General features: G+C 36.1%; 1 protein-coding gene across 2 annotated transcripts in view; it reads right to left on the bottom strand.

The window, feature by feature from the left end:
* Positions 1-2,313: 2,313 nt before the first annotated feature.
* LOC128679385 (TWiK family of potassium channels protein 7-like) overlaps positions 2,314-18,988 on the bottom strand; it is an 88,629-nt gene continuing 71,954 nt past the window's right edge. The window contains exons 1-3 of one of the 2 annotated variants that reach the window (XM_053761579.2): positions 5,446-5,550; positions 3,457-4,092; positions 2,314-3,197 (exon numbers count right to left, since the gene is read on the bottom strand). In XM_053761579.2, the coding sequence (XP_053617554.1) occupies positions 2,467-3,197; positions 3,457-3,997 (1,272 nt within the window). In that variant the 5' untranslated portion in view covers positions 3,998-4,092; positions 5,446-5,550 and the 3' untranslated portion in view covers positions 2,314-2,466. Of the gene's footprint in view, positions 3,198-3,456; positions 4,093-5,445; positions 5,551-18,988 lie in introns of those variants that run through there. The other variant, XM_053761578.2, reaches the window with a different exon arrangement.

Below are 18,988 nucleotides of genomic sequence, written 5' to 3'. Positions count from 1 at the left end.
GCACAAGCGGCACTCACGTCAAAAGGTTTAATGAAACTGCATTTAGCTTGAGCCCGCTGGAATTAACCGAATAATTTTTACTTGTTTTAAAATATAATTTACATACTCGTATGTTACGTATTTATATTGTTAGGTAGTAGTTAAACGTTAACTTTAACCTGCGCAGTAATACGTGAAAAAAAAAACCTTGTACGTAATTTTATCTTAACGACATGGTGGTGCGTTTAAAGTCAACGTCAAAGTGATTGGTGCAAGTCACTCTTAGAATGGGTTGCACACTATTGGATACTATCTATACCGATATGGATATAATGTCCATGAATCTTTGTGATTGCTTTTACAGTACATTTTCTGTCTCTGTCTTTCATTTGCTCAGTTCCTGCTATTTTCTCAGCTGTCAAGCCCGGGATCTGTTTTTTACAACTTTACGTCTTTACTACTTCGTACGAGATCTTTAGAAGTAGAATGCTACTTATTTATTCGAACGTTCTTATCACTCCTGGACTTTGATGTGTTTTTTTCTAATTAACCGCTATTATCCCACTGCTGGGCACAGTCTCCCCGTCGCCTTCCAAACATTAACCTGTTTCATGTTATTTTGTTTTGAAAGCCACAATCAGCTATCAGTGGAAAATTTAACTTATAAAATGCATGCTAACGTAATTTCATACGTAAATGTTTTTGTCTGTAAAAACTGAAAATTTAGAACGGCGTGCCGTCCGGCCAGGTCCTGCAGATTAATTGGTTTATTTGGCGTCCATTAGGCTAATTGGCTGTTAGCATATCAAAGAGGTAGTTTGCGACCGATGACGTAATGTCATTTCGTGGGTTCAAACATAGCGGGATACATCTCATTAGAATGGACACATAGACAGACACTATACTACCTGAATAGCGTGTTCTTAGTTTCTTTTGCAGCTATGATGCGTGGAAGCCTTGTGTATGCTTACAAATAAACCTTTTTAAAACTCGGCTGTAGTATTCGTCCCTGAGGCAAGTTTCTTATGGTACAAAAAGCCTCTTGTTTTAGGACCGGCTCCGGAAAGTTAGTTTTTATCTTTCAGTGGTGTAATAGTTAAGACGCCCGCCTGTGGATCGAAAGGTCTCAGGTTCGTATCCTACTCGTGGCATATGAGTTTGTATACCAATCTGACTCATATATAGTTGTTCTCATCGACCACCACTTGCTTCCGGTGAAAGAAAACATCTGAGGAAACCAACTAGTGAACTAACCTTTTAACGAGTGTGCAGGTCCTGCACACTGATTAACAGGTTAGTTCACTAGTGTGTATGCAACTACCTGCCACTAGATGGAGGTAAGTAGTTGTAAAAGTCATGTCAGATGCCTTTAGGCGTAGGCGACTTGAATAAAATCTGACACCAGTGTTAGCAATAATACACTCGATATGATGATGATGACCTTTTAGTTTTCAAGGCATTTTATTTCTCAGTAAAACATGGCGGAAACTTACAAGTGATTCGGACAGGTAGACACTATAATCACTATCTCATTGAAGCCCTCGTTATTCATCTCAGCGGATGCTGTCGCCACATTTCAACTTCAACATAAGAATTCAAAAATATATAGCAATGGTCAAAATATATATAAATATGGTCTTGTGGCAAGACCAAACTAACTGTATATTTTTGAATTCTTGCCTCTTTGGCTAATAAGTTAAATCTAATGTTAAAACGTACAAAATTGTCATTGTAAAAATTTTGTCCCATAAAATATTTTTTTGTACAATGTCCACTATCTCATATTTTTATACACTGTACTTTTATACACACTATAACGCCATTTTGAATATTTTATTAAAAAACACAAAGTCGTATAATGCAAAGATTCCCAATTTTTGCTGAAACTTCTATTAAATGCCTTTAAATAATAGCGATAAAAGATATTTTATCCGAATTACCACAAAATAAATTTTCTTTATAGCTTCGGTAGGGTATAACATAAATCAACTTTACCACGCCCTTAAAGATGAGCCATTGTGGAAAGAAATGAAGCGCATTATGTGTAAAATGTATTTATTATGTAACAAACTGTGTGGAAACCAACAAACTTACAGCTACTTGTCACATGAAGACATCGTCCGCAAGGGCCTTGTTTTGTGGCCGATCGTCTTCGAAAGTCACCATCTTGTCCCGAGCCTTCCCCGTACTTTGCTTCCCTTCTTGTCCCTTCCCGAATGACAAGTCATACAACTCCCCAACACCACTTAAATTAAACTCGCTCAAACTCCTCGGCACGAAGTATTCCACACACTTCTCGGCGTGACCCGCCGATCTGCGTACGGGTGTGTTCCTTTGGAAACCCTCTTCACCAAAATTGGACGACTTTCGCCGCGGGAGACTATTGAATTTTGTCGGGTTAAGACTGTCTATTTTAAACGTCACCTGCTGCCGTTTCTCCTGGCAGTTGAACGCGACTGACGGGCCAGAGTCAGTCGTTTCCCTATGTCAGGACACTACAGACATAGCAATCTTATCATCGCAAATTTTCTCTACACTATGCACCGCGCGGGATTTCGAACCCCCTGTACAAAGAGCGGTAAAACTTCTTACAATAGAACTCACATCTTCTTGAATTAAATTAAAACACATGGCAATGACAACGATGCCGACTAAAATATAAATACAACACACTCCAACAGCTATGTCTTCTGCTTTAGCAGACACTGTGCTCGCGTACAATCCAGGTTTTAAGTTCCCAAATCCGATTGTGGCGAGACTGGAGAATGAGAAGTAGTAACCGTCTATAAAGCTCCATTTTTCAGTTGTGTGAAACACGACAGTCCCTAACGCTATGTACAGAGCTATGAGGAGGAGACTTAGTACAATGGGCACTCGCGTGTGGTTGCGACACGTCCAATGATAACCGCCACTGAAACTGTCCAAATTTAGCGCTGCCTGGAACGGGGTTCGTCTTTGTCTGTCGTAGTCTTTTTTATCACAGTCACTGAACTTGCGCTCGGTTTCATGGTTGTACCGGCTGAGACAGTCGGCCTTGGAATGGAAACCGCCGGCGTTGAGGGTGGAGGGGCACAGCTTGGAGTAGAGGACACGGAAGTTCCTCGCCAAAGCCTCCCCGATGGTGGACAGGTACAGCATAATGATTGGGATGCCGACGCAGGCATACAACACCGCGACGATCTTGCCCACTGATGATTGTGGCGCTATGTTGCCGTGACCTGTGGAAAATTTTAAATATAAATAAAAATAGTATTATAAAAATATATTATTTTGTTAATATATTTTTAATTACATTTTTTGTGTCTTTGTTATTGTCAAAAACAAAAAAATAAGTTTATAAGATACCAGATTGTCTTGGTACAGACAGTGATATCACAGCAGCTATATAGTAAAATCGAATTGCATCCAAATAGCGAATCTTTAGTTACATTGCGTTGTTGACAGCTTATATATAATCAAAGCAATTTAAACGCTTACCTATAGTAGTAATAAGTGTCAACGCGTACAAAAAGCTACTGGAAAACGTCCACCTGTAATCTCCCTCGTAATCATACGACGGTCTATTCTCTATCGCCACTCCTCCCTTTATAGTCTTTATGAGAACCTTTTGAAAGTCCATCAGCTCTTTTGCGGCCAATTTGGTCCAGTTCTCTTTGTACAAAATATTCAGATCTTCAGTTATAGACCAGAGTCTTTCCACGGTCTTTGATCGGAGATCGGAGCTGATGCTTTGGGGTTGGCTTAAGTTTGGTTTTGATGCTGCTACGGCTGTTTCTTCCGTGACGGTGTTGCCTTCTATTGCTAGGAAGAGGAAGCCTCCTAGGAGGTTGTAGGTTAGTACGAGGAAGCATATTGCCAGGCATGTTAGGGGGGAGGCTCTTCGTTTGTGGGCGCAGCGACAACAGAAGACCTTGGTATCGTCGAGGCCGGGTCTGGAGAAGCAGCATTTGGGTTCGTCAGTGAACGCGTCCTTGGAGTACGCGCGCTTGGACAGGTCGCGGCTGCCCTCCTCGAGCATGCTTACTGCTTGGACATTCTTCACCGCACTTTGTATTTCTTGTGGTGTCTGCGCTTCTTTACTCTTGGCATTCTATTGTTTTATTATTGTGTTATCTGTAACAATGATAAAATATACGTGAGTACATAGTGTCGCTATACTTTTATAGCATCATACATGGTATCGTTAGACTTTTAAAGCGTTAATAGATTGTAACATTTAGGAATACAGTTTACGTTTAGGAATACAAAAAAAATACAGGCTATATTAGTACTCCAGGGTGGCATAGTCTTTTTGCCAATATAGTTTATCTACAATTTATAATATCTTATAAAGTTTCTTTAAATTTACATATTATTCTAATGGTTTGAATTGTTCCTAAAGTTATGCGGGCTTAATGTACAGCTCAAATTTATACATGTTAGAGACTAAAATTTTTTTTTTTTAATATAAATCTCACCCACTATCAATCAAACAAAAACAAACAGGAACTCAAATTAAATTCCCCAATTTCAGAACTGAGACAAAAGTTTGGAGCCATTTTTTAATCTAATTGACGTATCCTTCCGCTGGATCCCTCACATCCGCGAGTCGGAGCGTAATCCGTGATTCCCAGCGGTCGAACTTTACACATTAACACATGCGGCTCTTCTCTCCCGGATTAAAAGGGGCCTTCATATATTTATATATAAATAAGCATAGATATCGCACCTACGCATAAAGTGCGTGAATAGACTCATTCAGGGTTAGCAACGTACTTATGACATCCTGGTGTTGCAGGCGTCCATTCAGAAGGTTGCTTGGCCTTGCTTTATAGTACAAAAAATTGGATATCCGTGCCAATGGTCTGGCAACATAAGGTACGTACTAACAATGCAAAGTAATAGGAAAAATTATAGGAAATCGGATCTTGTGTATCAATGACGACCTCGGTGGCGCAGTGGTAAGGTTCTTGCCACTGAACCGAGAGGTCCCGGGTTCAAACCCCGGTCGGGTCATGATGGAAAATGATCTTTTCTGATTGGCCCGGGTCTTGGATGTTTATCTATATATGTATTTGTTATAAAATATAGTATCGTTGAGTCAGCATCCCATAACACAAGTCTCGAACTTACTTTGGGGCTAGCTCAATCTGTGTGATTTGTCCTAATATATTTATTTATTTATTTAATGGTGCAGAGCATCTATGCAAAGATTATAGAAGATTCACATACGGCCCAATAGTAGTAACGACATACTGTTTTGGCACGCGATCGCGTGTCGCATGTTTGCAAGGGTCGGACTATTTTCTTGTCATGAGCATAGATTCCTATTGTGTCATCATGAGCTTGCCGAGCGAAGCCATGTGAGAATTATCAGTGAGAGAATCGTTATCGTTAGGTACTAGAATACCTCGTAACGATTGTAAAGTTAAATCACCATACAAATACTAATATATCTATTTTGCTAAAATTATAACAGTGAATTACCGTTCTATATTTTCCACAGTACCTACTCCTACGGGGCAGCAAATTATTAAATTTGGACACGTTTACGTGGGCATGAGAATTGGACAATTTCGTGGCTGAAAACCTCTTGTTTACACGGCTATAAACAAAACAGTTGTATTTCCTTGTTTATTGGCGCATAACTTTTACGGTCAGTTAAATTTTTAAGGCTTCACGTTGCGTCGATTTTTTTATAGTCGCTGGACATGCAAAATAATGTCGAATTTTACGCAAGCGGAGCCCAATAAAGTGGCGTTGATTTTTATATGGAAACATTTATCTTTTTACTGAAATTCGATAATGAATTTTGATTGGTTATCCGGTGTGGTTGAGCTTTTGCTGTTGTATTTTGCAAATATGATGCTATTTAGATTATTTTATGATACGCATAAAATGTGCAAACAATTGTGCATATTGTTGAATTATCATTTTCTGCTCACATAACTTATTCTTGTAAAGTTTCAATATATCAATATAATATACTACTACTGGTATCCGGGCTCAGTAACCCAAAATGAGAGCCTCCAACACAAGAGCCCCGTCTCCAACGCCACGTCTCAGGCACCGCCCCTGATCCTGCCAGTATTCGCCAATTTAATACAATATGATAAAATATATTCTAATTTTATTATTTCACATTTGACATAGTCACAAACCAAATATTTATATACGAAATAATCCTATTCCTTCACCACAATCGAACTCGCCAATCAATAGGTACAGTTCAAACTGGCAACGAACCAATTAATTTGCTTTGTACGAAACCTAATTCGTCTATTTATCGTCGGCAATTAGAGACGTATTGAGTTTATATTTACATTACCCAATGGCCCGTTAATCATACTTACCTGATTCACTAATTGATACATTATGATGGTTCAAGTCTCATTAAAATAAAATTGATTTATATTTTTCTAATTTGTGTGAATGAAATCTGCCCTCTCAAATCCGTGAAGATAATCCAGGTAGATGCACGATAAATTCCTGTATGAACCATGCAAGTAGTTTGTGGTATATGTTTGAATCACAAGATATGAAGTACCTACTAGTGAATATGGTAATTGACCACCAGTCGGTTCGAGATCGAGAGAACATAGGTTCCGTGGGCATTATAATTGATTTTAATGTTCACTTTTACATTGTATTCTTTGTAAATATTTTCTACCATCTTCCCATTTAAATTTTCCTAAAACTCCTTTCCTATTATTTCCTTTAAAACACAAGCCATATTTTAAACGTTGTTATTTACAAATTGATCTATAAATTACAACTTCTGATTAAGAATAATAAAAGCTTAATTTTTATATTTCTTTGCGTGGAATAATGAAAGCAATTTGATTCATTACGTACACAGAGCCCCACGAGGAAGCTTGTGCAATTTAATATTAAAAATGTTTTCGAATTATGTTTATAACCGACGTTATTTTATTATACACTTTTCATTTTTTAACAAAACTTGCTTCTACCCTCTAAATTTGCAAATTCTTTCAATTAAATCAAAGAAGTTATAACTAACTAAAAGTTATAACAAACCTATATGTACCTAGGTAGTTCATTTCATACAAAAGGAATGCAAGTTGATCAACTTTTATAAGATAGGTAGACTACACTAACAGTTGGAACCTTCGATGCGTGAATCAAACTCGTTGACCGGTAGGTATTTATCAGAGTATACTCATTGTATTCAAAAACGACTCTAATGACTTGGATAAAATTTGAAGGTGCTTACGGGGCCAAAAAATCGATCTAGCTAGGTCATATATTTGGAAAAATCCCTTATTTTCAGTGAAATTTTGACAAAAATACAAATGAAACACGGTCACCCAGGTACTTATACTTTGAACTACATCAAACAGAGTGTACTTCAGTCATAAACGAGCAAGTGTGAGCTTCAAGAGGAATGCGGTAATTGGCTCCTCGCGGAGTCTAATCGCTGGATGTCTGGAGTGCCGGCGCCGGCCGCAGGGCGGAGGAATTCGAGCGATTGCGGAACTTGCTCTCCCAGACGTATGCCACTTACATCTGGGCTCGATTTCTGCTGCATGTTAATTGATCGAAAACAAATTGACCTGGTTTATGCACAAGGCAACGGGAAGGCAATCTATACTTGTTAGGCTCAACCTTCGTTGAATTGATTGCTTAAGAAATTTGTGTTGATTCTTCTTCACCTGCGACATTGGCTGTGGCATACCTAGATAAAATAACAAGTTTTTAACAAAAATGTTTTTTATTGCCGTTACACCATCATATGTACCATAATAATGGATTGTCATGGATACTGAAGCGACGTGAATTCATGAATAGTTTATTTCTATAAACATGGTACAAAAATCCCACTACATAGGTAATACAGCTACAACACAATATACAAGTATAATAATATGACAAAATTAACAATGAATTTTAACATGTTTCATTAGAATTTTAATCAAGATAAATGTTTGTACTGATTGATAGAAATAATACAATTATTAGAAAACTTGTGTACAAATAACACCGGAGGCTTCTTTCCAGTAATTGAATTCAGTATTATCGCCTTTCATTAATTCCTTGTTTGCTAATTAATCAATATTTGTATTAATATTTTATTATATGAATAACATTAATAATCTTAAATGCCAGAGCGAACGTCAAATAATTTGATTTCGACTAGCAATATTTAATTTCAATTTGAAAATATTTGTTGACAATTATAAGCAGATGTTTTGGTGCGAAAATATAATAAATAGAAAATTGGAAGTGTGCCCGCGAATTTGAGAATTTTTCTTTAAAAATTTTTAGTATTATCGCACAAAAGGTTTCAGTTTGGAAATTCTGGATGAAATTACGGACAGTCTCGCATTTTGTATTTTGTTAGACGTGCTCACAGAACGTCGGTAACAAATGTCAAATAAGCAGGTTTTTAAGATATTTGTTCGTTAATTCGGCAACGGTTCGTATAGAATTCTAGATTGCTAAATTATTTTCAACTCATGTTATAATCTCACCGAGATTTTCGCCAAATGAATCCCCAGACATTGTCTAATAGGTAGTCGAATTTCTCAGCTCATCATCCCGATAGGAATTATCCGTTAATGAAGATAGGCTTAATAAAGGTCGTTTGAGAGTTTACCCGCGCATATAGCACGCTTTATTCTCTGAGTGGGCCAATTTATTAAATGTGGTCTTGCTTTGGATATTCATAATTGTCATTTTATTTTTTGCTGTAATTATTAAAGATACGACTGGTTTGCGTATTAGTTATTACTTTTATAAGTGTTTAAGTGCCATCGTGCTCCATTGGTCAGTCGTGCTCTGTCGATTTGACTTTTGTCGATAGTCGGGTTAGCGCACTTCACCCACAGTAATTGTATGGTGTTTCGACACACTTCAACGCACGTCAGTGTCAAAACCTAAGGAAAACAACAGAGCACAACGGAGCCGCAACGTCAACTAAACGTGACAACGGGGCATGGCTCTAAATTGTGGTAAAAAAATATTATTATTACTTATTGTGGTTTTTGAAAACCTGTTTAGGTACGTATTTGTATTAAATCTTAAACCGTTTATGGAAGAATTCATTTCAATTTTGTTCCTTTTCATAATTTCATTCATCCAACATAAATTTCAAAAATTATATGGGAAATTCATGAAAATATTTAGAGCCCACATATTTTGCATAATTAAAGAATAAACTTACATACATCCATTGAATTTTAATTATTTTATTGAATCAAAAAAAACTGACAGTATTTTTTATTAAAAATAATCTAAATTGTTGTATATATTGTAATGTATTGCATACATTTCACATTTATGAAAACAATAAATGTCTAGGGCCGCCCAACACGAAGTAGCACGCCTCGTAAGAAACGGCGGCCGCGTAATGAGCCCGCTTTCAATGTCCCATTAATTATTTTGTTCATTACGCCAAAACTGCCATTTGGCCGGGATTTTTCCTTGATTGGCATACAATGGCGATGACTGATGACGTCACAAAGTGCTCTGAAGGCCGCCATTAAGAAGCTGTTTGAAAATTTTGAAAGGGCATTGTGGTATGTACGCGTTTTTTAAGTTTGCTAACTTATTCGGCTCGACGTCGCGTCGGTGAGGCACGAGAAGCTTGCTCACACCGCATTTTGATGTCGTCGATAGAAAAAGCTTTGTGTTATTTAGAAATAACATCAATTTTATGTCGGTTAGACGAGCTATGAACAAAATTCAAATGGGTCGGACGAAGACTTGCGCGGCGGTTCAAAGTACGAGCGTTTACGGTGACACACGTATGCTTGTATGAAGAAGTACAGAAGAAGAAGAAGACAAGATCAAAGAGAAAAGAACGTTATTGAAAGCAATAGAAATAGAGACAAGAAGGGGAAAGATGTTTGGCCACCTTATACGTCACGACAACTTTATGAAATATCTGATTGAAGGAAAAATCGAAGCAAGAAGAGCAAAAGGAAAGCCAAGAAGGGCATTCCTAGATGAGATGAAAGAGAAGTACAGGTGAAATCGATGGCTGAGGACAGAATGAGATGGAAAATGACAACTCCACCGACAAGAACAAAGTTCTTAAATTAATTGATGATAATGCGACATCATTATATCTTTTAGAAATAAAATAAAATTGCACTTGTAACTACTAAGCCAGCTGCGAAAAATGTTTAATATAAAAAAACGACAAAATATTTAGATATTTTATAAAAATCGCCGACGTTCAGTCTACTCCCCCGACTCGTTTGTCACATCGATGTCAAAATAAATGTTTGTTCAAAAACAAAATAACCCGTCATTTGTTGCGCAAAAACATCTGCCCATTTGTTTTGGCTCTAAATAACGGCGCCCAAACGAGCTCATTTGATTAATTGAGCATCTGATAGCCAGCGAAATTAAATAAATGTCAAACAGGGGGTCCATTGGGGTCGGCTTATAGATGAACGGAGTAAACCTTGCGCAACGAAAAATTAAAAACAATAAATTCTCTTTTCAAAAATCTGCTAACAAACAGGCCAGACATATTAAACAAATGTCCTTGCTTTTTGTTGTTTGTTTTATATTATAACAAAGAGATAATATGTAAGTAGGAAGTGAAATTCTATTTGAAATCTCAATTTGTTTCGCAGCTCTTTGTAATCCAATCTATCGGAACAAAACAGATTGTACTAAGTCATTAATCATAAACAATTTACTGGCGATAAAAACGTCGTAAATGCTAAAGAAAATAGGGACACAAAGACAAGGCTGAGAAATCAGGTTACCTATTTATTAAGGGAAAATGTGCAAGTTTATTTTTGTTTTACTTGTGTTTTCTAGTACAGTGGTCTAGAAATAAATCTTTATGATTTATAATTCTTTATATTTATGATATAATAAGAAAATATATAAAGTTAAACAGTATTTATAAACAATACAATATTTAAAGAGTGTTCGTTCACTTGACATCCAGACTAAATATTCGCACGAACGTTTCCCCAACTTACTGTTACTTACTTCCGTCCTATTTCACAAAATCACTGTAAACTATAAAATAGCTGGAACTCGAAACAAAAAAGTACTACAGACGTCAATACTACGCCTAGGGATTGCTAAAAGTGACCTTTGGCCCGATTTTGATGAAATATGTCTCAGCGATAGATGAAACGTTCAGGAGTAAGATAAGCTATTGACAAGCCACTAGTTACCTATTGGCTATCGAAGCTCTTTCACAATAAAAGGTATTTCATTACAGTCACAGTATCCGTATCCCAACTTTCCGATGAGTCCAATTCGTCCCAGAACGAGTCTCGGGATAAAAGTTTCGGACTCCGGTGTTACATTCGAATCTTTTGTTTTGCCTCTAAAGCCTAAGGTACACGGATAAACAGAACTTTACCGTTTATTTAACCGTGTGACGCATATACCTTAAGAGACGTATTTATACAAAAATAATAAATTAATAATATATAATGAGTAACAAATATATTTCAGACTTCAGGTCAGGTCTGACAGAGAGAATGCAATGCTTGTTTGTAATGAATAAACTTACTACTGGACCGATTTTAATTAATGAAAGCTTAGATAGACAAAACGTTCGGGAATAACATTGGCTACTTCTTTACGGTTTCACACAAGCGAAGTGGAGACGGGCCACTAGTTTGTTATAAACTACTATTGATAGACTAATAATTTTATTATTTAAATAATATTATTTTGTGTAAAATTTTAATTTGAATGTTTGCATAAAATGCAATATCTTAAAATGAAATAGGTTGACTTGATGCAAAATCATTGGGTCATTCAGATAATAACTAACTATATTGAGACATGATCTAATGATTTAACTTTAGCATAATCGACATTTTACTCACAGCTGTACAGGTATATATTTAATTAAAATCTTTTTGTGATTTACGACTGTATCTTGTAGCTGAATAGGCTTATATGTATATAAAGTTAAAAACCAATTGACCTTATTGCCACATACATAACTGTTATCTCAAAGGGGGGAAAAGTACGCATTTAGCGAATTCACACGAGTTTCCTCATATTGCCGCTTCAGGAACTCGTAACCATCTAATTTTATCGCTGATCATAAAAAAAGTAAAGACACTTTTTTCGGGACGTATGTAAAAAACAATATTACATATTACTTTTAAAAGAGTCTAAAACTAGAACGCGTGTTCAGTTAACTCTTAACTTTTAAGTTAAAGCTAGGCTAAACTTAACTTAAAGCTAGGTTACTTTTAATCCTTGTTAAGAGTGAAGTGAGCCGAACCGAGCTGTTCAAATTAGCATCAAAAATAATGTATGATCCAAAATAGTACTTAAGTGGTGTGAGTCAAGCTTGAGTATTATCTGTTCCTTTTTTGGAATATGCATGATGTAACTTGCCTCATTGAGATAATCTAGTCTCAAGAAACTTTATTATAATTTATCCATTAAATTTTATAAACTTACTTATACAGGGCTACAGGTATCAAAACAAGCAACTTTTATTCTACGACTTTTCGTGATTCGTAGTTGTATTTTTCATATATAAAAAAAACAATCTAATTTGCGATTCTACACATCTTAACTCTATGTAATAGCCAAGCAACACGAGACAGTACAGTAGCGTTATATAGCGGAATCGAACATAGAGGTAACGTTTTATAGAAACGACATTAAAACTAAAAAAAGGAAAAATTTTGTATTTATTAGGTTTAGACAAAAGTCTTAGAACAAAAAAATGTTAGTATCTATGTACCTTATGCGCCTTTGGAAGGTTATGCTTTAGATACCTGTAACCCGTACCGTTCTATGCTAGTTAATTCTCATCTGTAGATTCACTGCGGCTTTACTTTTTCCATCTCCAACGCAGTTTTTGAGCGGATGCGTGCGATAGCCCTTCAATGGAGCGGATTCTAGGTAATGTGCGAGGGAGTGCGGGCAACGGCGCGACTGCTTTTGCATTTAAATAGCTTTCCTCACTTGAAACGAGTTTAAACTTAAAAATTTACATTGTAAAAAATTTTATAATTCTTAGAATTACATACTTGTAATACTTAGTAAGAAAAATGTACAAACTTCTAATAAGTTAAGTTTTATACATAATAAACCTGCGAGTGTGGATATCTGACACCATCACGCCAAACCTACTAATAGATAAAATACAACGTAGTATATAGGGCAAAGCCACGAGGCGCAGCTAGTCATGTTGTATACTTTGATAGCTTTTTCCCGCATCTTGTTGGCCTCCCATCAAATTGTAAAATTATAAAATGAGTTCGTATATTTTATTATGTTTATTTGAAAACATTTTCATAAAAAGAAATACAATACTTATTCGCCGTAATAATATTACAATACACGCTTATCAGTAAAGCCAAACTTAACAGATATAAACAATTCACGTAACTTCTCGAATGATTAGTTTACAACCAAAATGTGATCAGAACTTAGTTGTGGGTCCTTTGTTTTTGCTGAAACAGTTATAATGAATTGAGGGACTCTATTCGGGACATTATTTACATATAATTAGGATAAAACCTCGACGACGACGACCTCGGTGGCGCAGTGGTAAGGTTCTAACCACTGAACCGAGAGGTCCCGGGTTCGATCCCCGGTCGGGTCAAGATGGAAAATGATCTTTTCTGATTGGCCCGGGTCTTGGATGTTTATCTATATATGTATTTGTTATAAAATATAGTATCGTTGAGTTAATATCCCATAACACAAGTCTCGAACTTACTTTGTTGCTAGCTCAATCTGTGTGATTTGTCCTAATATATTTATTTATTATTATTTATTAACTAATGTTGCTGAGTTCAGTTTACCTTTCAGAGAGTTGACAGCTGCCCTCGCTCGCTACTTTGTTACAAACAATATCTACAAATACTTGATTGTTTTGGTTTTATCATTTATCAAATAACTACTGCAATCTCAAGAAACGTTTGATCGTTAAATCTCAACTAACACTTCGTAATTTAGAAGTTAAATTCTAACTAGCGGCCCTACTCAGCTTCGCTCGGATAAAACCATAATAAAATATACTCTTAAACCTTCCTCAGAAATCACCCTATCTATAAAAACTGCATCAAAATCCGTTACGTAGTTTTAAAGATGGAGAATTTGGAGCGGAAAGAGAATTTGTTTATACATTTGTAGTAAAGGGAACCTCTGTCTTCGGGACATTCCAGCCTAGAAAGCAACCGGTTTCTTAATCAGAAGAGAGAGAGAGAGAGAGAGACAGCATACGAGTGCCTAGTGTTGTTATCATTCCGATCTATTGATGTAGCCATAAGCAGGTTATAGGAACTCTAACAAAACAACGTTGCCCCATTTATTGGGCTTGTTCGATTTGTTTTGATATGGTCTTTGGTCCTAAATAAACGTTTGTAGAAAAGAAAATATTTATTCTGCCTGTTATTCTAAAATTTTGGTTCATTTTCAGTTCTTTATTTATTAGGCATACAAAACAAATACAGATAAAGAACAAAATTTAAATTATAAGTATTGTTTCTATGTTAGTATTTTTGCTAAATAATGTCAAACAGAACATACATATTACACTAATCGTCCGTCCTGGCTTGTTTCGGGTATAACCATAAAAAATATACATTTTAACTACTCAGAAACGACACTACTCTTTAGTGAAAACCGTACTAAAATCTGACCCTACGGGACAGGTTTATGAATTTTTCACGTCGATACAGACAGACGTGACAGGGAATATATTTCGAAAATACGTAAGGATGTTAAGATTACTTGAACCTGTGAAAAAATGGAATTTTGAAATTAATTAGAAAAACATATTTATAAAAAAATCAAAAGCAACGATGCCCTCACCCAGCCAGACATACCTGTCGTACTTAATTGAAGAATTAATTTTGAAAAAAATATAGAGAAGAAAAAAAAAAGACTACAGTAAAATTTGAGATTTCTGTAATAAGTCAAATTTGCCCGTTAATTTCAAAATTCATCACTGATGATATTAGGATACCTGCGTGCCTTCGTCATTTAGACAAAATAGCGTACTGCGCAGATTAAAGTTAACGTCGAATTTGATTGGTGCAACCCACTCGAAGTCACCAAATCATGACAACATTAAACCTCTATTTGAAAACTGTTTGATTTGGTTTCATTCACGCTCGGCTAAATGGAATGAATTCTAACTGTACAGCACATGAACCGGCATAATTTACTTGCAAATACGCCGCTATTTCCACCGCATAGAGTCCACGCAGAGCGACGTGACGTGCGGTTGGCTGTACCAACGCAATCACTGGAAATTCTACACAAACCTTTGGTGAACTCATTTTGAAAATGGTCATTGTTGGTGGATTCATTTCAGTGTACCTCTGTTGTGTTGTCTTTTGTGGATCATATCACATGAATCGAATGTCTTCCATCGATTTAGTGTTATTCAATAAAACATTTATTTATTTTTATTTATTTCATTGTATACGGAAGATCGACAGCTAAAATATCACAATTAGTAAAAGTCATAGGTATCAGGAGTAACATTTGATATTGAATTAAAGTTGAATTAAAATCTATCTTAATCAATCGATCAGTTTAATACAGCCATTATCGTTATCTTTATATTACAAAAAAAAGCTATCCCTGATATATATGGTGTGAAAGACTGACCATCTTCAGATACTATGTCCATTGCCAACTTTCGACTTACTGAAATTAGACACACGATGTGAAAACATGGAAAAAAGTGAAACAGCCGATCTCACAGAAAAGCAATATGAAACGAACGGAGTGAAAATAGAAGAAGATAAGTAGTCTAAATTGAATTTGAAAACTAATATCAACAACAAATTAAGAGGAATATTCCATAATTTCGAATTACAAGTAGTTACGTGAACTTTGTATTAAAAAAGTTCAAAGAAATAACCTCTAATGTAAACTAGACTTTCAAGTAACTCTCATATTAAAACAATGCAGATAACAGTGAATAACTTCTAACACACAGAATTTCTAACACACAGACAATAGAAGTGTCATTGTCAATTGAATTATGCCAAATCAAATACGCGTAGTAAAATATAAAATTAAATTCGTTCTTGTTCATCAAAGATCAGAGAGAAGAGAAGCGGGTCAACTGATGGTAAGTGATCACCGCCCAGACAACTGCAAATGCTAGGCATCACAGGAGCGATGTCTACCTTTCAAAAAGTTGAAGATTTGTTTCTGAAAGATTCAAATGTTGTAACGGATCTCCCGATGCGGCAAGAATTTCGCATTCATTCTACAATCTATTTACCATATTTCCCTTCTATTTGCTTTACTATTGCAAGTTCTGTGCCCTAACCAGTTACTGCCCGCGAGATACCAGCGTTAGCACAAACGATGTAATTAAATAGCGCGTACATTTACCAACTTTCTAAACAAAGTAGTAATGTGTTTAAATCTGCTGCATTAATGCAAACTACAGCTATTCGCTAGAGGAATAGCTTCGGGATGTTTTTCTAGACTAGTATGAGATTTAACTTCGCTTGGTTACATTTGTTTAAGCGGCGAGCTCACTTTGGTCCATTGTTGAGTCTAAGTAGCTGCCTCAAAAAGTGTACAGAAATGTATACGCCACAAGTTTCCTAAACGAGTTTTATGTCTAGTTTTAATTAATTATACAGCAACGTAAAAAAAGGAGTCGAAAGAGTGGCATAATCCACAAACACATAACTCCTATCATAATGACAGGTTACTAACTTATGAGAAGAATATGAAGAATATTCTTCTCATAGGTTAGTAACCTGTTATTATGATAGGAGTTATGTGTTTGTGGATTATGCCACTCTTTCGACTCCTTTTTTTTTGTATAAGACCACTTTATAATCCTGTCTTTAATAATGTTCTGGATGAAATGCAGCAGGCGTATTCTATATTTATTTACATAGCACAGTTATCTAAACAAATGTAAATAACACACGAAAAAAAGAACGAGTCGAGAATTGCCAACATATATTACACCGTTAGACATAAAACAAATGTCCCCGGGGAATCACCCACAGGTACAATCGGCTGCCATCAGATCTGCGATTCGCCCATCTTTTGTTCGCGTTTGATTTATTCTGTAATTCTGGCCGACACGCGTTGTTTGGAGGTTATTGCCTGAGACGAAAGTATGCGATAGATAGAGTGTTATGGCTTAGTTAGGATAGATCATATACTAGCTGCACCCCGAGGCTTTGCTCCCGTCGTGGACAAAATGTTGGCAATCCATATCTATACCAATATTATAAATGCAAAAGCCTATCGGTCTGTCTGTTATGCGTAGCTAAGCTGTGGAGTGGGTAATGCGTAGATATAGTTAATAACCCGAGCTCTTATACACCATAGTTCTACATACAGGAGTAGATAAACCTGGCCCCTTGTCATAAAAATTTCTTAGAGGTTTGTTTTATCTTTCCCTGACTTTCAACTGCATGCCATTATAAAACCATTTATTATAATTAATATATATAAAATATATAAATATATATTTTGAAGACCTCGGTGGCGCAGTGTTAAAGTGCTTGCCTCTGAACCGAGAGGTCCCGGGTTCGAGAGGTCGGGTCATAATCGAAAATGATCTTTTTCTGATTAGCCCGGTTCTTGGATGTTTATCTATATATATGTATTTGTTATAAAATATAGTATCGTTGTGTTAGTATCCCATAACACAGTCGAACAAGTCTCGAACTTACTTTGGGGCTAGCTCAATCTGTGTCTTATTTTATTTATATCTTATATTATTAGGTTCTAATATATGTTATATTATCAACCCATTGTAAAACTCTATGCGGCGATTTTAGGTTTATGTGCTAACCGTACATTTTTAGTTAAAAACGAGAAAAGATGGAAGCCATTTTTGAAGGATGCAAGGATCGTAATATTTTATGAAAGCTTCTTTCAAAATACACACAATTACTCAAAAATATAGCGACAATTTCGCATTCACAAGCAACAAGAATACATACAGAACTTACATAAACGAAACATTTACAAGACAATGCAGTAATATTAAATCGCTTCGTACAAACTGCGATAGAATCGTTTCGCAATAACAAGCTGCATTATTGCGCTCGCGGGAGTGCGGTCGGGCGCAATCTCTTTGTTTTGACAAGGTTGCTGTGCTGATATAAATGGTTTCTACCGTCACAAACTTGGAAGGTGCAGAATTTTAAATAATAATAGAGATATCAGTGACGTTATTTATTATCTTATGGAACTTTTACCCAGAGATTCTTCTCACCGGAGATCTTAGCTAAGATATTTAGCAAAATTTGCTATTTTTAACCAAATTAGCTCCTTTGACGTAAGTTAAAATAATACCTATATATTATCAATCATATAAAATGATAGTTGATACACCCAAAACTACTGGACGTAAAGTTGAAATTTTGTTTAGGTTCCTTGGGGAGTAATATAGGGGAGAATAGTACGAAAGTATTTCCTAAAATTCCGTACGAAATTCGGAAAATCAACTATTTCGACTGTTACGTGCATACAAAGTCGAGGACAGAAGTATGTTTTATATTAATTACACTTCTTCTTCATAGTCGTATTCCTCATGGCTGAGGCGAACCTCAGACGTTAAGTGGAACGAAACACATACAAGACTTTCTTGGCACTATAAATGGTTGCCAACGCCTTCTCCTTTTCACACACAAGTTGACAACCAACCAGGTTTCCTTCACCGGAAGAAAGTGTTGCTCGTCGGAAACTACTGCGCATGAGTCAGATTGATATACAAACGCATGTGGCACGAGTAGGATTCCACCACCGCTTCAAAACTTCCGCTTTTTATATCCAAAGAAGACATTAAATCTTTCATAGTATTATTTCATTATATATTTCAATTACAATTGAATAAACAAACCTACCTACAATACAGAAGTAATCTGCTGCGGCCAGGAAGTAAAACTTGATAACATCTGAACACCTTAGTTTGCGAGTCCTATTTCAACTCGGAACTCGCATCAATACGGTAATTATTCAGGGCATCGGCTTTGGGAATATGCGAGTGGAGGAACACTGACCTACTAGTGCTTATACTGGACGCGGTTCTTTTTTACACTTTATTACACAAATA

The sequence above is a fragment of the Plodia interpunctella genome, chromosome 21 (genome assembly GCF_027563975.2).
Source record: "Plodia interpunctella isolate USDA-ARS_2022_Savannah chromosome 21, ilPloInte3.2, whole genome shotgun sequence".
Lineage (NCBI taxonomy): Eukaryota > Metazoa > Arthropoda > Insecta > Lepidoptera > Pyralidae > Plodia > Plodia interpunctella.
Note: the sequence above shows the minus strand (reverse complement) of the source record. Positions and strands in the feature narration are given on the sequence as shown.